The sequence below is a fragment of the Candoia aspera genome, chromosome 2 (genome assembly GCF_035149785.1).
Source record: "Candoia aspera isolate rCanAsp1 chromosome 2, rCanAsp1.hap2, whole genome shotgun sequence".
NCBI classification, from domain to species: domain Eukaryota; kingdom Metazoa; phylum Chordata; class Lepidosauria; order Squamata; family Boidae; genus Candoia; species Candoia aspera.
The window spans coordinates 125756632-125778643 of NC_086154.1; the positions used below are offsets into that span (position 1 = coordinate 125756632).

The window sequence follows — 22012 nt, forward strand, 5'->3', positions numbered from 1 at the left end:
TGCCCAGTTTTTATGAACCAGCAAAGATTTGGTCTTGTTTCAAACATTACACCTTTCACATAGAAAATAGTCATCTTGTAGACAGTTGTAATTTCTAATGTTTCAATTTTGTACATTATTTGCGATGGGAAATTGTAATGAGTCAGGTTTTCTTAGTGAAATTTTTCATGTATACATTAGATGAATTTAAATAACAAGTACTGAATATTAGTTGTACTAGTAGGTAACTGAGTACTGTACTACCTTGCATATACATACTCATTTTATTCTCTTTTGGGAAAAATATTAAGCAAATTGCAGAAAAGAAGAAATAGTAAGCAAATAACGAGGAGATGTCAGTCACTTTTGTGTACAGACCACATTCATTCTTGACCCCACACAGAGTTTTTTGTACTCCGTTCCTGCAGATTAATTCTACTTGCCCTAATTTTTCACTACTTGGGTATAACTTGCAGTTGTTCACTCTGTATTCCCTGTCAAACACAGTTAGCTCGGTTTTAAATACATTAATTATAGTCCATACTCCTCATTGCATCATACAATCTACCTGCAGATTATTTGGGTTCTCAGCTAACAACTCAGAAATTATAAAATTTATATTCCCAACCGACCAGCACACTTTTAACATCACCACTCTATCATACACTTTCTCTAAATCAACAAACGTACAATAAGCATTCTCACTTTTGTACATTTTTCAGCAAAGAACAAATATCTGATCTGTATACACACTGCCCTGACAGGATTTCCAAATATTTCTCATTATCAATTCTTGTACTCTTTCAATCAGAATTCTGCCACACGCCTTTCCAGTTATGCTTAATTAATTCCCCTATAGTTTTTGCATTTACTCTTGCTATTTTTTCCTTTCATTAGAAGAACAACAGTGGCATTTTCCAATCATCGGGCACAGATGTAGTCTTCTCACGCACGTTAAATAAGTTACACAGCACTCCATAAAAAACTCCAAATCTATACTTTTACATTTTTCCAGGCATACCACCTACATCTGCAAACTTAGCGTTTTTCAACAATTTCACAATATTTATCCCTTTCCTTATTTTTTTTCTGAGATGTTAGCACTTATAGCTTTCATCTACTTCCATCAAAACTGCTCTGTATTTTCTCTGCCTCTTTTAAACTTAACTCTCCCTGGTTCTCTTGTGACATTCTTTCCAACTGTCTTTTTTCCGTATACACGTTTGTAGTGGCAGGGCTGAGTCTAATCGTTGTAAGTCTCAAACCTTCTCTCTCAGAAGCCCTCTGGATTTACACAGCCTGGCCCCTCCTTCCTGCTTTGGTGTAGCTGCTTAGTAGTTGTTGCTGCCGCTACTTATCTTCCAAGGGGAAAGAAAAAGCGAATGTAGAAATTCCTTTTCAAATAGTCATATGCAAAACCTTTACTGTTGGGGAAGAAATTATAGGGACGCTCAGATCACAGATAGCATCTTAAAAGAATCTCCCATGGAAAAATGGCACAGAACAATGTTTGATTCTAAGTGAATCACAAAGATCTGCTACTAATATAGAAGCAGCTCTGATGTGAAGAAGTGCATAAAACAATTTACTGAATATGTATAAAAAACATAAATATCAGAAACCACAAAGCATTAACTAGCAGGAAATAAATGAAACAGTGTTGTTCTTAGTTAATTTTCCTCTATTCCTCTAGAGAATAGATTAGCCTTGGAACAGATTCTTTAGTAATCCTGCTTCCTGCAAATTCCAGCTTAAATCTGAGGCTGAGAGAAGATTTCACTTGTTTCCAGCCTTTTGTCCCGCAACTTCTGCCTGATTTCTAAAAGGAGAAAACTTTTTCTAATTCGAAAAAAGGATTAGGTTTTTGGGGCAGCTGCTTGTTGCATACATGCCAAAACCCATCTGTTTCTGTTTGTGACAAAGAAGGTGCTGATTTGAATGTCTGAGCTGGCGGCTGTGACAGTGAATATGAGGATGGGGACTTGCCTGCCCATTCATTACAACATTATATAATATCTTTCAGTTTTATTTTTTGCAGCCATCATTCTCTTGTAAACCATTTTTTTTCTTATCCATACACTCTTTGACCTCATCATTTCACCAAGCAGTCTGTTTGATGCTTCCAGTTACGGTACCCTAATGTCCCATTTTCCATTACTTTTGTTGGGAGATTAATTTGTCTTGTAATACTTTTAAAAAATACTTTCTCCCCCTGTAACCATTCTACCGTTATTCTTATTTCTTTCACTTTTTTTTTCCATGTTCAATTTTCCCAAATTCCACCCTTGGCGCTATCAAATAACCTTACTGGCATGTTTGTTTGTTTGTTTGTTTGTGGTTCTTATTGCCGTGTCTGTTTACGTGTCAGTAGCATACAACAAGTAAAAACATCCATAACATGAACTAGAACAGCCACAGTAAGGAAGGTAATAAGTTCAAAAATCGTAGAGAATCAGATAAAAATACAGATTAAAAATGACACAGCAGCAATAATCACAACAGTCCAATCACAGCAACTGTTCAATTAGCAGATGCTCTGCAGAAGAGCTTGGTGTGTAGCATCTCCTGAAAGGCAATCAGGGATAGGGCAAGTCTAATCTCCAGTGGGAGGCTGTTCCAGGGATCTGGTGCTGTCACTGAAAAGCAGCATCTCTGGGCCTCAGTCATTTGATGGTCCATCTTATGTTCAGAGTCTCTCATCACCCTTGTATCCTTCACTGATTCAGTCTTTCAACACAAGTGATGAGATCAATCATTCCTTTAGATTTATGTTAATCTCTTTGCCATATGTGCACCTCAATAAACTTACACTTAAACCACATACAATATTCCAAAAAGACCTTTTTCTAAGCGGGTATTCACCGTTCTTATTTATTCTTAGGTCTCTGAATGGCATTTTCTGTTCTCTCTCATCCATTCATGTTACCCAGCAGAATAATTTTTTTTCCTTGCATTACAGTAGTTCATAAAATTGTGCTACCTTTCTCAAAGCTCATTTCTAATTCTTCCATTATTGCCACTCTCTGGAGCATAACATGTCATTGTCATCAAACTATGAATTCTTATTTTAATATACACCTACCACGGTCTAGATGATACCAATTTGTATTCTCTGACATCTGTATTATCCCTTTTATAATTAAACCTACATCTTTACTTCCATGCATGTATTCATCACCTCCACAAGATCGAACCAGTTTTATTCAGACCTTTTAATGCTTCCACTTTTAGTTAATGTTGTATGCTTGTGATTTGTTCTGACATAATACCTTTCTATTTTCCCAGGTTTTTTAATTGGCTCTTAATTGTATTTTAATTTGTATTGTTTTAGATTTTGAATGACTGTCTTGCTGCCTAGTTTATATACAGTAGTGTTATGTGGTTTATATGGTGTTTTTATTTTGCATTTAAACATTTTTTTGTATATGTTTTTATTCAAATTGTATTTTTAGTGTATTTTATGGCAAACTACCCGAAGAGCTTCGGCTATTGGGCACTTCAATAAATAAATAAAAATAAAAATTATGATGTAGATATATAGATATCAAACTAAAACTGGACAACGATAGAGCATTCCCAAAACTTACACATCAATATGTTCTCTACCATTTTATACTCTCAATGTGTAAAATTGATATCCAGCCTTATTAAACATTTTCTGAGAGACATATTTAACTTTGTTTAAAACCTTAACCTGCTTCTTAGTTAAAATAGGATATTCTGCCTTATCCCATTTCTCTTGCAAATTACCAGTATCTATCTTCATAATGTTCTTCAGTGAATTGTTTTTTAAAAAATCATGGGTTTAGAAGCCTCCCAAACACTTTCCCATAATAATAGTAATTCAGGAGTTGCTAACATTAGTGTCACAATATGTTTTAATGTGTATATTGCCATTCTGCAATTTTATTCAGACCAATTCATCTTGCTGCATGACTAATGCTTTAAAAATGAATTAATCATAAGCTGATCTAGGGTATTAATACCATTCTTTGCCCATGAGTTCTAAAAAAGGGAGAGATTTGCCTGCAATTCTGAAACTGACATAATCCCAGATTGTCAATTTCTCTTTGGAATATGGATCAGATTTAGTATGGTTCTAAGTAGCAATCAAACAGGTCTTGTCAACTTTAATGGAGGAAAGGCAATTGATTTGGGATGAAGCTGGAACCAAGGAAGGATAGCAAAGGAGAAAAGCCCTACCTTCATGAATAAGGTTAATTGGGCCTTTCACTACAGCCAGGAAATGATCCTTCCCTCCCTCCATTCCCTTCCCAAAATCCAATTAGAGAAGTATTGGAATAACTTGGTCATCAGATGAGCAGAATCTACTTGTGTAGAAAGAGGAATTCAATCTGCAACTTAGTTTGGTTCCAACAACTCCATGTGGACTGCAGTGATTCTGGAACAATGTCCCCCCCAATGTATATTTGACCCTGAACCTGTTGGCTTTTAGAAAGATATTAAACCTGATTGTTTCCTCAGGTTTTGGGGCCAGGAAGACAAGAGTCTCTATCTGGAAGGAAGTAATAATTGTGAATCCCTGATTGCCTATCAAGGATTTGGAATGGAATTGTTTTAGCTGCTTTTCTTTATTTTGGTTTATTATAAGCCACCCAGAATTGTAGCATTCAAGTTGGGCAGCCATATAAATTTCATAAGTAAATAAAGCACTGACCAAAATCTCCATGTGGGACAGTGCATGCATCAAATTAGCCTGTGTAATTCCAAGTATGCCAGGCACATAGAAAATTGTGGATGACTTCACTAGTAGCACCCCTACACTAAACCCCCCTAGGGATGCATATGTAGGACTGCCACACAGTATCTTTCTTTAGAAAGCACTGTTCACTTCTACATTCTGATAAAGCATCTTTCAGCTGGATGATGTTGCAGGAAATAATTTCCACCAAGGATCAGAGGCCCTCCAGAAGTAAGATCCCATTCCCAGGGACAGCTGTGGCATATCCTATATTGAATACTGTGGCTTTGCTGTAGGCAAATGGTACACTAGACTTACCTGAAGGTCATTTTTGTGCAGGAGAAAAGGTATCCAGCCCATTCACACACTGATGGGGCCCCAATACTCTAGTTTATTCCACAATCAGTAGTATATAGTTTCATTTATATCTGTACCTTACCCCTGCCTTTCTTGTGTGCTTCCTTTCGGGCTTGTTATTACAGATCTGGAGATGGATCTATTTCTTCACACAGGAAACACTGCCAGAATATTCTGATCCTTTCTCTGGATTGGGGGTGGGGGAGAGATCCACTGTTGAGTGTACTGTCTCCATTGTAGAAAAAAGACCTTTATGATACATCCAGAGTTAATATCTTTACCACTAACTGTTCTTACATTCCAAGTCACAATATTCCATATGCCATGGGCAACACCAGATGGGCCAATACATACTAATCTCCGCTGCCCAGTCAGGTAAGACTTTTGCTTAAGGCTTTTTAGTAATTTAGAAAAGTGGTCGATCTGGTTACAGACTTTAGCTGTAGTCTTGCCACATACAGCATCCCCTGCTAATGGAATTCCCTGTTAAAATGCATAATTTTTAGTGGTTGAAACATCTTGCGTTTTGTTTTCTTGTAAAAGAACTGAGCTTAAATATTTAAAATAAAATAATTTAAACCAAGTGATTAAGATTTGCATGAGCAGAAAATAGGAATTTGAAGTGCCCAATTTAGTCTTGTTCAAAACATTAATAAACTCTGAAAAGAGTGAAAGTCAAATTAAATATCTCCTGAGCTACTTCATAAAAATCTATCAACACTGCATAACTCATGCAGCAGCTCATAAGGAAACATATAACAGCTGAATGTGGTCTGATTTTATATATTAGCTTATTTTTTCTCTAGTTTTCTCCTGACATACAACTAAGTCACCTGACATAGTAATGCATTAGCCGCTTTTTGAGTTTTAAACAAGCAGATGATTATTGAGGCAAAGTAACTATAAACTTCTTAGAAAGTAGCCTGAAAACTTGTATTTTCTTTTGTTAGTAACTAATATAGGAATTCAAAGCAATATACTGTATAGTATGAACAACATACCTCTTGAATATATAATCGTATATTGAACAGAATCTGGAGTGAGTGTGAAAGAAAAAAACAATATAAGTATGGTAGCAAAATCCACAGGATGTGGATGAGGTTCCAGCAACAGGAAAATTTAGCGTGTTTTGGTGGTTTTTGTTTTCTTTTTGGTCAAATTTGACATTTTCATTGAGTAAATCGTTTGGAGCTCCAATTATTTACATTGGCTATTTAAAAAAAAAACAGTTTATCAATCACTGTGTGTGAGTTGGGCAGCTATATAAATTTGTTTAATAAATAATTTAAAAAATCATTCTCACAGTGCTCAGAATATTGTATATCTGCATTTGGAATGGTAAGATTGTATAAAACTAGTTTTTACATTTACTGTATTGATGGCAAATTGCATTTGAAGTTCCTAGTATTGTAAAGACCCAGTTGAGCAAAATAGTATAGATAGAAGAATACTTGGGGCTCAGTTTTGAAAAAGAATTACAGTCCTTATAGATAATTTCTGTGGGGATTGAATGGACTAGTATCTTTAAGAATTTAATAAGGAAAATTGTTTATGAGAGGTGCCTGCATGAAACTTGAAAGCACTGTGCTTAATCTTAGCCAAAAGGCCGAGAAGCAAATGAGAATTGAAACAATCCAGTTATGTTTAGGTCCTGGGAGAATTTTTCTGACATGTGTACAGGCAATGTGTTAATATTGGACATCATTGTCTGAAAGGGCTTCTGAAGGTAATTACTTTGTTTTCCAGACTATACTTTTTTTTTTTAATCTAGTAATAGAATCTGCAGCTCCTTAATGTGTCACGTTTATCTTTTTTGTAAATTGTTATAAGTAGATTCAGCTGTAATTTGATGGAATTGGAAACTGTTTTCAAGTATAGTTTTGCTCAGAGCTGCAGCTGAATAGTCTTGATAAGTGACAAAGACAGGCAGTTTAGATTGTAAAAAGTGCTAATTTTGTATTCATGATTTACTTAAAGACATACTGTACATATATTTATAACTAAAAATAATAACAGCTCCAACCCCATACGCCAATTAGTAAACTGATGGTGTCACTTCAGTCTCCAAAGGACCATACAAAATAGTTTCAGTTTTAATAACAAGCAGAAAGCCAGTACTTTGAGGTCAAAGTCACCAGCAATCCTGTTACTCGGGTGTGAAGCCACTAGGCCAGAAGCAAGGACTGACAACAGATAGTCACCCCCTCTTCCACTTAATGGTAAACCTACTGTTGCCTATCCTCTCACACCACAATCAAGATACACCTCCCCCCTGATCGTAGCCCCCCAGTGTAGTATCAGATATTCTGGCTACTTTCTACTCAGTTTCAGCAGCTACAGGCTGCCAGCGATATGGCAAAGCCACTCATACTGGAATCCAACCAGGCACCCACCTCCCTCTTCTACTACCATCCTAATCCACCCCCAAGTGTTCCTGTTGGCAAGGATACGCCTTCTTATTAATGTACCCCATCATAGCCCCTGACTTACTACCTCACCAGAAGTGGGAGCCCACCTCGATCTGCTTCTCCTTTTACTTAAAACAGCTCTTCCACTGACCCCACGACAGCAACATCCCATTGGGGTCATTCTATTGATAAATTTCTCAGAGGGATTCTCATGTTACCAGGGGTCCTGACCTGAGCTGTAACCAATTCCAGGACTTCAATTGCTAGGCTCCTGAAGCTCCCACCAGACATAGGGCATCCTATCCTGACTCTGTTGTCCCATTCCTAAAATGCTAGAAGTAAATCAGGCTTCATTGACACCCAACCACAGTGCTCCAGGAACCACCCAAGTCTGGAAATTGCAGGTGATTTCCACTCCAGTTTCAGATTCTTGAACCTGAAACCTGCATTCCATCATGATGAACCACCATGAATTGAATTCCTGATATCCATTCTCTCTCTTCCAAATCTCCAATATCTGTCCAAGGCACTACTTCACTGAATACAAGTTCACCGCATCCACACTGGCACATCCCACTAGGAGTCCATTAAAGTCCCTCAACTCTGTCCAAAACCACCACTTCTACCTCTATTCATTCTGTCCACCCCAACTCACTGACTCCTGAGGAAGTAGCTGCCATTTAGTGCCATCTTTTTAAAAAAATGCTCCAAAATAATCATGCTCCAACTTCTAACAAAATAGAGTTCATTTTATGTAATCTTAATTTCATGAGAGTAGTTGTGTTTTTGATTATGTCACTAGCTGTAATTAATCTGCCTATTCTACAGTTGTTTTGTAGAATAACTGCTTTGGTTATATTTGGTTTTTTATCTTCCCTTGTTGAAAAAAAATGAGTTTATGGAACAAACAACTGCAAAAATCACAGTTGATTTAGTGATGAGTGTATTGCATAGAACAATGAAAATTATGCATCCATCTTTTACAAAGGAATTTGCAGCTATACTTTTTGCTTTTATCAGCAATAGCTCTCTTGTATTGCATCAGAATTTCTCACTTAGAAGTTTCAGTAATTGTTTTGAGCTGCATAGGACAGCTGCTACAGAGAAAAGTTTTGTAGCTTTCCATCTTGCACTTCTCCTTGTTGAACTTACATTGTTGCATAAACATATATCTATAAATATTACCCACTCTTTTTAAAGTTTCTCAAGACTAATCTCCCTGAAATGCCTTGTTTGTCACCATCCTCACTTTGGATACTGTGCTTAAGCTCCATATATTTATATGTGTGTGAAATTATAATTCTCTGGCAAAATAATTTGTTTTGCTGCTTTGTTTTGAAAGCAAATTAAGAGTAAAAGGTAACTTTTTGGTGTGCATTTTAATGAATGGATATCATTATTGTCAACCCTGAAAGGTACTCTTTAAGAGCAAAAAGAGTTATGTCTTGTGTCACTTTTGCTGTCTTAAGTGGTTCACTACTTCAGTTATGTGTTCTTTTACTCTAGATGTAAAACTGTAATCAGTGTATTACAAAATAACTAGTTCAAATGGGGAAGCATTAGTGATAAATGTAGTGTCTTTCTATCAGAATTAGTTAGAAATTTCGTGGAAATATCCTTGTAGCCATCTAAGCATTATTCCTTGATGGTAACCACATAAATAAATAATAAGGTTTGGTCTGCTAATTCACTGTTGTCTGAAATAACAGCAAAAGAGAGACTGTAAACTTCATAAACTAAAATGCATGAACCAATTACAATTTTAAAAATTAAAAAAACTTAAAAAACATATTCATTTTATAATTATCTATAATAAAACCAAATATGTTTGACCTTCTGGTGGCCCTCAGTGAGCTGTAAAAAAATTCCATTTCTCATATATGTAAAAAGCATATATATAACCATTCTGCTAAGACCAGTGAGCCAGCAAAGAAAGAAATAGTATGGCATTATTGCAACCTGTAAACATAAAATAAGGAACTACATAAGAGAACTATACATATAATAAAAATAAACTCATTTGAAATCTCCATGTCTACAACTATGGGTAAAATTCCAGAGAAATCTGTATACAAACTGCTAAATAGTAGGCCATCATGTTTCAGTGTAGACAGTAATTCTAGGCAAGCTTAAAACACACCCCTACCCTCAAATTCACTCATTTTTTTCCTTTCTAAACAGAGAATATGTTTGCACAGAAGCTGCGGAATTCGGTAGAGCAACAGAGGACAGCAGATGTAGCTCCATTTTATATAGGTGACTTATGCTGGATCTTATTTCCAGTCAGAAGTGGTATCTAATGTTGTTTCCTTGGCAGTTAAAGTAACTCCTGAGAATCTCAGTTTATTCAGAAAAATATTACTTCTCATGCTATAGATTATTTTATAAATGCGGTTGGCAGTCGCAGTCGTATCTTGGCTGGAAGCAGTCTTATAGTTCCACAGTGCCACTGAAGTTCAGTGTAACCTCCAAGATACCGCACTTGTCTCCTGAGTCTTTCATGCCATTAACGATAGCTAATCATATATACAGCTAATGTTATGTGGACATCTTGGTACAGAACTTTGTAGATTACTGTGAGAGAATGAATCCCTCAGGGCCTCTAGCACCTAAGTTGTATATAGGAAATAAATTGGACAAGGCTACATGCCAATCTTATGCCATATGAAAGCTTATATTAACAAGACTATCTGCTCTCCACAGTGGAGACCAGAAAACTGCTTAAAGGATGAAGGATGCAAACTTAATTATACATTTATACTTGAAAATAGTTAGGCAAATTTTGTGAGTAAATATTTTTTATTATCAGGCTGATAAGCGTACTTTCTTAAAAATTGATTTGTAAATCAGGAATAGGACTCTTCTGGGCCCAATTCATGCTACCTGCCTGCTGACTTAACTGGCTCTGCAGTCCATCATATTAACAGCTTTTTCTTGCTTTGCTGTTTCTTTTAATCCATTCAATGGGTTCACTTGGCCCATTCCCCTGTTTCCCTCACTGGAAAAGCCAAGACTTGGCAGCTCATTTGCTCAAACTGTATCTTCCCCCATTTATAGAATACAAATCTATTTTTTTCCAGTGGCTTTCTGTGTCTACCTTGATGATGAAATGGGTGACATCAGGAGGTGGGGCTTTAATAAGATTATAGAATGATGATGCCGTTTGACCTGTTAACTCAGTTGGGAAGCCAAATCCAATCCTTTCACCAAATCTAGTTATTCAGCTGATATTGTTTCTTGAATGCTGCTTCTTCAGACATAAGAAATTGTAAGAGATTAAACAATACTAGTTAAAGATTTGTTGCCTTCTCTATCATGAAGAGTACAAGAACAAGAATGTGGTTTTGTGTATTTTTGCCAAAACTGAAAACCTTACTCAAGCCCCAGTGCATATGCTACCCTAGCCTACCCAAAAGTCTTCATAGAAACCTTTACACTACTCAGATTTTAATAAAATTTCCTGAATAATAAAGAAATAGATTAGTTAATATTAGAGTCTTTGAATCCAACATGATTTGGGAATTCTGGACATATCAGACTACTAGCTGAAATTCCATTGCTACTTGTATTATTATTGTGCTGATCTTTGTTTCCCATTTTCTTCATATTTGGCCTCAGAGCCATAGCGGGGGTGGGGGTGTCTCCCAGCAGATGATTATGATTTTGTTTTCAAACCATTTTACATAGAGTGATAAACCTTTTCAGGTAGCTCTTGAAGAGTTAATTGAATAATGATCAGCTGAAGAGAAGGTGTTTGAATTTCCAGCATTTCCTGCTTAGGTATAACTAATTAAGTGAATAGTTTCTCTTCTGTAGTTAAAACTGTCCACAAAGATTATTTCTTTAATTTTTTTGTTAGGACAACAACAGCAGATTTCCTCCATTGTTAAATCTATGATGTGCTGTGTTCTGTGGAGAACTGCTTCTAAGTAATTGGGAAATAAATAGGATGATTAAATAATGGTGCCCTAAACACATTCTCTCTTGGCAAGCAAAGCATACTTTCTTCACCTTGTCAGGTTGTCCTGTCTTTTATGGAAGTGTCATCAGGGAGCAAAGGTTTAGTTCCTGCTTGACCTGATAGATGTACCTTGCTAGTATGTTTGCCGTGGTCATTTTGAAGTTTCAGAGGAAGACTTGCGTCTAAAAATGCACAGGAATGTGCAGCACAAACAAGATTTTGAACCCTGATAGCTCAATGTGTATTATAAGACCTTGTGTACATCTTCACATGTCCTGTAGTCTTCCTATATAAAACAAGTACATATTATGAATAAATTCTGCGCAGCCTGGAGCAGCAGTTTTCAAACTGTCATCTTTTAAGAAAAATGTGTCAGTTTAGATACTTTAGCTTATCTTGGCTTTCTCTGTAATTTAAAACTGTCCAAAAAGATTATTTCCTTAATCTTTTTATTATGATGACAACAGCAGATTTCCTTCATTGTTAAACCTACAATGTGCTCCATGTTCATCCAGAAGAATGCTCCATCCATTCTTCTCAATACAGAGAAAATGGCATAAGGTATGGAAGAAGGAAGAGCTCGGTGTATTTTCCCCATATGCTCTTTTTTATAGTTAAACAAATTCCACACTCACCGCCACACTACATTCACATCTTGAGATCTGTGCCTTGGCAGTGACATGTGGAAAGTCGTATAAATGGTTTGCAGTATAGAATATTTTCTTGTGCAGCTTTAATAATGCTGACATGGCAGGTTGATGGGATCATCTGTAATCACAGTTCATGTTGAATTTATAGGACTAGACTACAACATATAGTCTTAAAATTAATGTCTGTTTTCTAATATACTAAATTAGAAGTAAATAAAAGTGCTATTAAGTGTTACCTTGCTGCCATTATTATTGATAGAATATTCCATATTTGGGTTTCATCTTAATAAGGAGCGTGGGAAAAAGTCTTGGGAACACCTGACTGAATTCTTGCTAACACCAATTATTCCTTAAGGTTTGTTTACTAAAATAGTGTCAAGGTAATTGGCTATATGAATGCAGACAGCAAATAACAAATATACTGTTGCTATGGTGAATGGGTTGTTTCCAATGTTTTAGTTACTTTAATTATTAGTTTTAGTATTTATGAAATATGATTGAATGATAATCTGAATGTGAATTACTTGTGGCAACTACCTGCATATGCTTTTGTCTGTGAAAGAAAGGGCTGAACAGTAAAGCAATTACAATATTGTAATATTGTCCCTGGAAGAGACTGTATCTAATGAAGAGATGCTTTATGCTGTGTTCTTTTAGAGCCACAAAATATATGCTTGATTTCTTCTTCTTTATGCATTCATTATGGTGTAAATGTATTCTTGTAAAAAGAGGACTGTTAAATCATTGTTAACAAGCAAGTCGAGATATTTTTAAGGATCTAGGAGGAACAATTAATTGATTTCCCCCCCAAATTGTTTTTTAAACTATTCCTTTGTAAAGGAAAAAGACCCCAAGTCATTATTGGAGAGCATAAATGCATTATGCTAATTAATATATCATCCACATTTAACTCAGGCAATTCAAGAGTCAGAGCAATGTCTGTTAAAATCAAAAGATACTTCAAACTAATAAGTTTCTGGATAGCCTTTGAAAGAAAGGTGAATCATGTTTGGTTCCTGGCTGAACTTTAAATTTCAGGTTTGGAGACTTTAAAGAATTTTCAGATAAAATACTGTATCTCCAGTCACGTTTGCTGTACCACTGATTTCTGTATCACCAACTGGATATTTAAGTCATCAAGTTACTCATTTGCTGCTTTAGTGCTTTCTTTAGGTCTCGAATTGATAAAAGGATAGTACAGGAATATCTATGTTGTGGCATGAATAAAAGCAGAACATATAATTATTTTTTGTGAAAATTATAATGGCTAGTAGATCTAATAAATGCATTAGAACACTCCTGCAGTTTATACATCCAGAAGAAAGAGGCAATATTAATTATTGAGTAAAATATTGGGGCTGAAGTGGATTCCTCTGCATAGATTTGGTACCTTATCTTTGGATTAGCAAAGAGCAGCAAAATTAGTGCAGTACTGAAATTGGTCCAGTTGTCACAATTGATACCATATTGCTGATTTTGTTAGAGTTCACATTCCTTCATGCTTTTGTGATCTTTCTGGATGTTTTTCTTTTAGCCAAACTGGCCAATGAAGAAGAATTTCAACAATATAATAACATTTTAAAAAATGAATGTGCTAGAATCGAAACAGAACTAGCATGTCTCTTGATAAACGCTCTACTTACTCAGCCTGGTACTCCTGCTGTGAGTTCAGTCAAAGATAGTGGATTCCAGTTGATTGTTAATACATGCCACTGCTATATAGTTTGAAATCTGATCTGAGTTGGTGGCCCAATGCCAACCCTGAGGTAGAGAAGGGTGTCTTTACCACAGAGGTGAAATTTGTACTTCTCCCACATAACTTACTATGTTTTGTGGGCTGGGAAGAGCATGTAGACCTAGGTATGGAATCAATGGAGGACAGTTAAATCCTATCACTTCTCCCCAGGAATCCTGAAAGTAAGAACTGATTCTTCACTGCTGTTACAATGACCTCAGCTACATCAACATTGGAACATGAGTTTTTTCCAAGCAACCAGCTAATGACAGATCAGCAGTGCCACCTTGGAACATAGAGAAAATAGCCAAGAAATGTTTACAGCCAGCAGGACACACAGCTTGCTGTAATTTTGGTCTAAAAATAGAATTCACTGAAAATTACATAGAATAGTGATAAATATTAAAAAGAACTTTAGTATGTCTCTGGACATAGGAATCTGAATTTCTGACTTTGAAAACTATTCAGCTGAAATGTTTTCTGGGGCAGGTTTTAATATTTGACTAGTTTTGCACTACTGCCAGAGTTATTTGTTTCAGAATCCTGCTTCAAGGAAGTGTTTAGCAATGCTGTGGTGTTCAACAGGTACAACTGCTACGCTTTCTGCCTCTCCCAGGAGGCGTGCCTGGATATTATTGCTTACAGGGATTGGATGAGTTATTCTAGCATAATTTTCAGCCTGCTATTTATATGATTCTGCACAGAACAATCTATAACTATAGCTAGTCTCTGACCTTAATTTCTTCCTTGTTGCTGCCCCACATTCTGAACATTAATCTCTTTCTGATTCTTCAGACTTGTCAGGATTTATTTTTGATGTGCAGTCAAACACTGTGATGGCCCAAGGAGGTACCTTTGAAAACATGAAGGAGAAGGTAAGTAATACCTTAATGGTTACTTCACTAAGAGCTTAAAATAATGTATTGTTTTGAAAGTCAGAAAGTATGATGACTCCTTAGAAGTATGAATAGAGAATACATGGAAGTTTTCAGCTTACAATAAGGAGGCCTCTTATTGTTCTTGTGACCCTTTTACTGTTGGAAGTGGCATCTTGTTCCTTCCACAATCTCAACATTTGTTGACAGATAGCTTGTGTCATGGCCAAACATTTTTTTTCCTCTTTTATTTTTAGCTGCCATTGATTTTGGGAGCAAGCTTTTCTGGTCAGAATCTGTTTGAGAGCATATTGAGTCATATTATTTGCTTTTCAGTGGCAGCTTAACCAGTGGAAGCTGGGTGGCTTTACTCATGCTGTGGGCTCATGTAGCTTGCAGCTGTAGTTTAAATGCTTGGGATTGGTTTAACACAGCACGCATGCTGCCAAGGGAAAAATGAATGGGCTGTTCCCAGAGTAAAAACGAAACTGACATCAACTTAGAGGAACAGAAACCTAATTTTTCCTTGGTGTTTATAGCACATATTTCTCTTGGAAGTAAGTGGCTATTGTGTGACTTGCATATCTCATTTTTCTAGATTAGTGCTGTGAGAGCAATAGTCCCTAACCGCAGCAACAATGAGATTATCCTAGTGCTGCAGCACTTTGATAACTGTGTAGATCGAACTGTACAGGCTTTCATGGAAGGTAAGTTCTTAATTCCTACCTGAGATGTTTTCTGGCAGGCTTCAAAAATAAATAGCTGATGAAAAAAAGCAATGGGTTGTCATTTAACATGTAATCTTACCATAATGCTATTACAGACTGTTAAAGAATTACTCACTAAAATAACTTTATACATTCATTTTCTAATACTGTAGTGTTTCAAGAAATATAACAAAGGCACAGGGCTTACATGTTTGTCATGCTACTTGGAGTATATTTTACTTAAACTTTCTATGTGAAGGTTAAAGTTATGCAGGAAATACAAAATGTCTCCATGCCCTTTTTATTAAAAACATTTCTAAGTTCTATTTTCATTGCTGAAGACTAGAAATGGCTGCCTGGGGTAGAGAAAAGTGAGTGGTGCACTCAGTTAAACTTCTGCTTTAGCTATTGAGTTCTATATTCTCCAATAGCAATGCATATTCACACGTTTTCTCCACAACTTATTTATCCCTATTCATGGAAACTCATGGAAACTGAAATTTTCCTTGCCTAATGAGAAACTCAGCAGGAACTACTTGTGATGCTTACATGCTGCCTTTGAAAGCTTTGAGTGCTGCCCCAGAGACACCAAAGGTTGTTATCAGATTGTCATTTTAAATGTCACAGAAGGGGAGAAGCATTAAGTGCCCTACTGGAGAATAACATATTAACTTTAATTTTAATTAAATAAAAATGAAATAAATGTTTTTTTGAGGTGATTCAGCCTACTGTTTTTTGGTGTGTGCTGTTAGCCCAGAAAGTGTGGTGCATCTCTGTTCTAAACAATATAGTCCTTTTTCATAGCTTTTAAAAGAAAGGTTTCATTCGTTATTCTAGATATGGTTTTATTCTGTGGCTTCTTTCACAATCTCTTTAAGACTTCTGAAAACAAGACTTTCTGGCTGAGCCTAGAATTGTACATTTCAGGGCCTAGACTTCCCTAGACTGGGAAAGCATTTTGCTGAGACCCCTTCCAAAATACAGTTCAATGCTGAAATGATGAAGTGGATTGATGCTTTTCATTAGGTGCTAAAATTAACTGGAAAATATGATTTCAGGAACTTTATAAGGGTTTTTGATTTCCACTCACATTGCCATTTATTGGCCTTTGGCTTAAAAAAGACTGATTAAGCATAGAAACCCTAAAATCTTGTCACTATGATACAAAACCACTTTGTCTAACAAGTAGCCTGAAGATATCCATTTAGCAACTTAGCTTCTACTCAACGTCTTGTAGATTAGTATTCTTCAGCTTTTGTATTTTAAATTCCACCAATTATTCTGGAAAACAGTGCAGGCCCCACCATGATAGAAAAGCAAAAAGCTCACTCTTCCCAAGAATATATTTACATATTTATAGGTGTTTTGTTATTGTATTTATTTTTTAAAGTAAATTTTAAAGACTTAAAACTTCAGTGATATACCCTATGTCTCGCCTTAAGAATCACAGTCATTCCCTTTTTTAACAACAACAAAATAGCTCTGTCTTCTATCTTCTGACCAGAAAATAAATTCATATTCTTTCTCTCTGTATGCCAACTTTTGATATCAGTGATATAGGTTTACTGCACTTAAATTCTATTCTTGTAATTTGTGTTTTGCACTGTTATTTTGTATAGCTGAGAAGCATATGAACCTTAATAATTTTGTGATTTTTCTTTTAATAGGTAGTGCTACTGCAGTGTTGAAAGAATGGACGGTAACTGGCAAAAAAAAGGTAAGTCTTGATTTGGTCTTGAGCTTGCCTTGGTAGGGTATTCTACTGAATTATATTGAGGCTGTTGGTTATTATCTCTGGTCCTCGTGACAAATATGCCACAGGCTTTAGTTCCTCATTCATAGGTCCTTGCTCCCCCACCAGGGATGTAAAGCTGGCATCCCCAATGGAGCATTTATAAGTTCCAAAGCATCTACAGGACCCTCATTTAGTACCTTCAGGGCTCCAAGCCCACCTTTCTTTTAACATTTTTTTAAAAAAGGAATTGAGTATGCTGCATAACAAAGAGCTGATTACTGGCATAATCTAAATTTACAAATGGATACTGCACACCTTCTTAGAAAATGAATACTGTTGGTGAGTATAGTCCACTAGTTTGGTTAGAAGTGTGCCCATATAATTAGAAAAAAATACAAAAGTAAGGTAGGGTGTAAGAAAAGTACTGAAGGACCAAACCCATCAGTTTGTCTCCTGGTAAATGAGTATTTTGTGACTGGCTGTTCCTCCTATTGCAATCATTTTGGAAATAGTAAAACTACCATGTTTTATTTTTTATTTATCTAATATTATAGTCAGGGATCTCCATCCCCCTGTTAGTCCCCACAACATAATCTTGAAATTCCAACAGTACCTGCTAGTCCCAAAAGTCTGGCTGCCCCAGTGAAGAGAGAGATAGGCTTTGGAGGGGGGAACTTGACACTCATTGCCAGCCTTTATGAAAACCTCTTCAGCCTTTCCTTTCCTAATCCTGACACTGGCAACATTAAAAGTAAGCTATGCTGAAGGCGGGTCTTGCAGCAGGAAGTTGTGGATCCATAGCCGATCCACAGTCATGCCCCATTAGCTGCTGATTTTACATGGCATAACTGAGGTGGTGCAACTCAGTTCATTCCCACTAATTTCAGTAAGAGGAAATGACTTTTTAAAAAGACCTCCTGGGAAGGGAGAGAGAAGCAAATATTCCAGCAGTCATTTATGTTTGTTAGAGCACTCTGAAACGTCAGGTGGGATTTCCCAGAAACACGGAACATACAATACGTGAGAACATAAGATCCCTGCTGGATCAGAACAACTTCTCCAGCATTCTCCATCAATTGTCTGTGGAAAGCCCAGAAATACAATATAAATGCAAGAACATTTACCCCCTTCCATATGTGCGCGAAGATTAGTGTGGATATATAACCATAATAAAAATCAAGCATACACTAAATCATTCTGCTCCTTTTAGTAATTTAGAAGGGTTAATGTGTCATGGTAAGGTCTCACCCGTTAACTATTTGAAATCTGACTCAGCCATTGTCCTGTCTTCTAAGATTTCACAAGGCATATTTTTTCTGTAATTGCTGGAAATGGAAAGCAGTCTTGGAGGACTTAATTCCACATTCAGTCTGTTTCTGTATTTGTATGGAACTGTGGAATGTGCATATCTCTGAGAATAGTCAGTTCTTCAGACTAATCTGTGATAAAATGCAGCATTTTTAACATCACTCAGATCCACTGTTTTTCTCCATACATGGCTGCTACGCATAGCACTCTCAAATTTCATTAATATCACAGTCCATCAGTTCTGGCTGTTAAATAAGTCCATCCCACACTTAAGGGATCAGTCCTAAGACTTGACTACTGAAGAATTTAATTCTTTTAAATGTTCAGTTTCACACCAGGAATTAAGCTTAGTTTCTTCTCTCATAACATCGCTATCTTAATCCTAGAACAAAAAGAAGAAAACCAAGTCAAAGCCCGCCGCAGAATCAAGTGCCAACCTTCCTGACCCCAGCAAGCCAGCAGCCACTGAAGAACAGTCTGCAGTTTCGTCAGAGAAGGGCGGGATTAATGGTTACCATGTCAATGGTTCGGCCAATGACACAGAGTCTGTGGACTCACTCAGTGAAGGCTTGGATACACTTTCCATAGATGCAAGAGAGTTAGAGGAGAGTGAGCCTGCTATGCCTGAGGGTCCTAATGGGGCAGGTTAGTTCTCTATTATAAAAACCAGAATGTCTGTATAAGTCTATATAGAAAGGAGGAAGGCTTTCTTCTTCCATTCTACCTGTGTAGCGTCTTCTGCCCTGCTTCAGTATTTAATAACAAAACAGTTACGGTTTGCCTTCCACTATTCAGCAGTTGTCACAGAAAGGAGGTGAACCATTCTTTTTGAAATAGCTTTGACTCTTCCCAGGTTTCCAAAGGGGGGGAAAGAGGTGGAAATGGAAGCAAGATGAGAGAAACTACAGATAACTAGAATTTGTACTAAATTATATAGTCTCACTTGAAAGTCTATGGATTGCGAGGGCAGTGAATGTATTGAAATGGAAAATTGGGTACCATGTAAATTTTAGGTAGGTAGATGTTCACCATGCAGAGATTCCCTAGAAAAGTAATTTGGGATCTTGGTCTACATAAAATCCCTTCCCCTATTGTTCTTTTTTATATTCTTTTATGGTTGCACAATGTTTAGAGTAAGACTTTTTTTTTTCCTTCCTCAGCATTGTTTCAGTTTGAAAATGGAATAACCAACTTGAGTCCAAAATCTGCAACCATGCGGTCTTCCCAGAATACTCAGTCCCTCAGAGTGCAACCTGAATTGAGAAATGCTGGCAAGCCGCTTGCCAGACCTGCCTCCAGCAACCAGTCTCTGGCTCCTTCATCCCTAGCAATGCTGGACGATGTCCCTGTGGCCCCTGGAAACAAAAAACTAGGTAGAATTGATGGATCTGTGATGTGATTCTGTTGATCTCTTTCTAGTTTTTCTAAGAAGTTCTTGCCTTGTTGCAAAATAATTATATGATGCCAACTGACATTTGGTCCAACCATAAAGCTTGTAATTCCTAGTGTATATCTCATTAGTTATTGTGTGACTGTGGATAGTACAGGACTTTGATCAGTTCAGATCCTGCTGAATCATAAAAGTTCATTGGGTAACCATATACCAAGTCAGCCTAACCTTCAGCTGTTTCAAAGATAAAGCAAAAAGAACCTAATCTATCATTTAAGATATTCTTTGGGAAACAGGAAGATTAAACTAAACGGGATCTAAAATTGGAATTGTTATTTTTTGTTCTGAATACTTAGTGTTCAAATATATGAAGATGTATGTTATTTTACTTCATCTTAATACTTAAGGACATGTCAGTATGATTACCCTCATTCTGTCTTGAGTGATGCTTATTGATAACACTTTATTATGCTCTGAACAACAATTTGTCATCATGGGAGGTTTTTTTATTGCTTTTTAATATAAGTAATATGTTAGCTGGGTCTGGTAAATGCAGAGTTGATCCCTGTGGAAGTTGATTGCCACTTCCTCCCCTCCTTAATTTTGATCAATCACTGTATCTTGCCTATTTCAATGTTAAGTGGCTGCTGTTATGGTAATTCACATCCAGCTTTATGGTGACTTTGCAAGACTTGGATCTAAGGGATTTCTAGATCCAAATTCAAAATTGCTACAGACCTGTCCAAGCCTGATGGCTTAATATCCGATTGCTCTGGGAATGAATGCGTTCACTGGGCAGAATATCTCTATCCAGTTCCATTTGAATTCCATATCTATTTCTATTTGGGTTGCAGAGAGCTCTTGCATAATGTGTTGTATAAAGTGGGGATTAATTTGCAGAATACATTAGGCAGCTAGAGTCACTTGAAATTTATTGTAATTAAATTACCAAGTAGTGGAAAGATTATAAGTTATTTAATATAAATATTGCGTCTTTTCTTTTGGGGCAGGTTGTAGATTACACCTTCTTTCCTCATCTGGATATACAAATAAAATGAGAATTAACTGATTGAAATTGTTTTATTAGCTGGCATTACTCAGTGATTCACTCTGTATAACTTGCAACATAGTTCTAGAAAAGTATACTCTCCCTCATAGTCATTATATTTCTTATCCCAGCTTCGCAGGCTTTTTTCCATGGTGTTAGCCAGGTTTTCAGTGAACCTTAATGGCTAATGAGGAGCAACAGCCCCTTGCTGCTGCTGCTTTTAGTTTCTGTTCTTCCCTTTTCCACCTGTCGGCAAGTAAGACCTTCAAGATCTTGATTCTAAACGTGGTCATTATCCATAGTTTTGGGGAGATGGGAACATCTGCCTCTTGGCAGCAGCATTTCAGCTTTTTGCTTTAACAAGGACCATGACAAGCAGCTTTGCAGGGGTGAGCACTTCAGCAGTTTCTGGTGAGAGAAAGAAGCATGGAAATGTGCTGTCTTGGAGACAGGAGGCAGAAGGCCTGACCTAAACCGTACATCTCTCCTTTTAGAGGAAACAGCATTCTCATGCAGATTGGATTTTAATGGAGACACACTTGGTGTGAACTTTATAGTTTTGTTCACAACTGGATATTTTCTCTTTATAATCCCATGCTGCTCCTTTATTCCTTGATTTTTTTTTTCTGGTAAATATTTAGCATTATTTGGAAGAAATGGCATTCAAAATAGCATTCAAGTTTCTTTGAATCCCTTTTTTTGTGTGTGAAGAAAAAATACTCCATGGCACATAATCTGTAGTTTTGATAGTTATTGGAAAACTTGTAAGGACCACTGATGTTTTAGTACTGTGTGTGTGTTCTTTTTGGATAGGTTCCAATATTGAAAAATCTGTAAAAGACCTCCAGCGATGCACTGTTTCACTGTCTCGATATCGGGTTGTGGTTAAAGAAGAGATGGATGCTTCTATTAAGAAAATGAAGCAGGTGTTTGCAGAGCTTCAGAGCTGGTATGCTAATACTCTCAATATAATTTTAAAGGATTTTCATCACAAATAACTCTTTCTAATTTCCCTTTTTTTTCTTCACCAAACTAGTCCTTGCCTCAGGTCAATGATTAGATGAGTCATACAGTACCGCATATGGTTCAGTCTTGGGCATGTGTTCTATAAATGGTCTAGGGATTTTTATTTGGGGGGAAAATATACAAAATTTCGT

General features: G+C 36.6%; 1 protein-coding gene across 1 annotated transcript in view; it reads left to right on the forward strand.

Annotated features, from left to right (window-relative positions):
* SPATS2 (spermatogenesis associated serine rich 2) overlaps positions 1-22012 on the forward strand; it is a 34683-nt gene that overhangs the window by 2209 nt on the left and 10462 nt on the right. Inside the window, exons 2-7 of the mRNA XM_063293548.1 lie at positions 14588-14667; positions 15266-15374; positions 17042-17091; positions 18804-19062; positions 19578-19790; positions 21669-21804. Coding sequence (XP_063149618.1) covers positions 14588-14667; positions 15266-15374; positions 17042-17091; positions 18804-19062; positions 19578-19790; positions 21669-21804 — 847 coding nt within the window. The remainder of the gene's footprint in view (positions 1-14587; positions 14668-15265; positions 15375-17041; positions 17092-18803; positions 19063-19577; positions 19791-21668; positions 21805-22012) is intronic.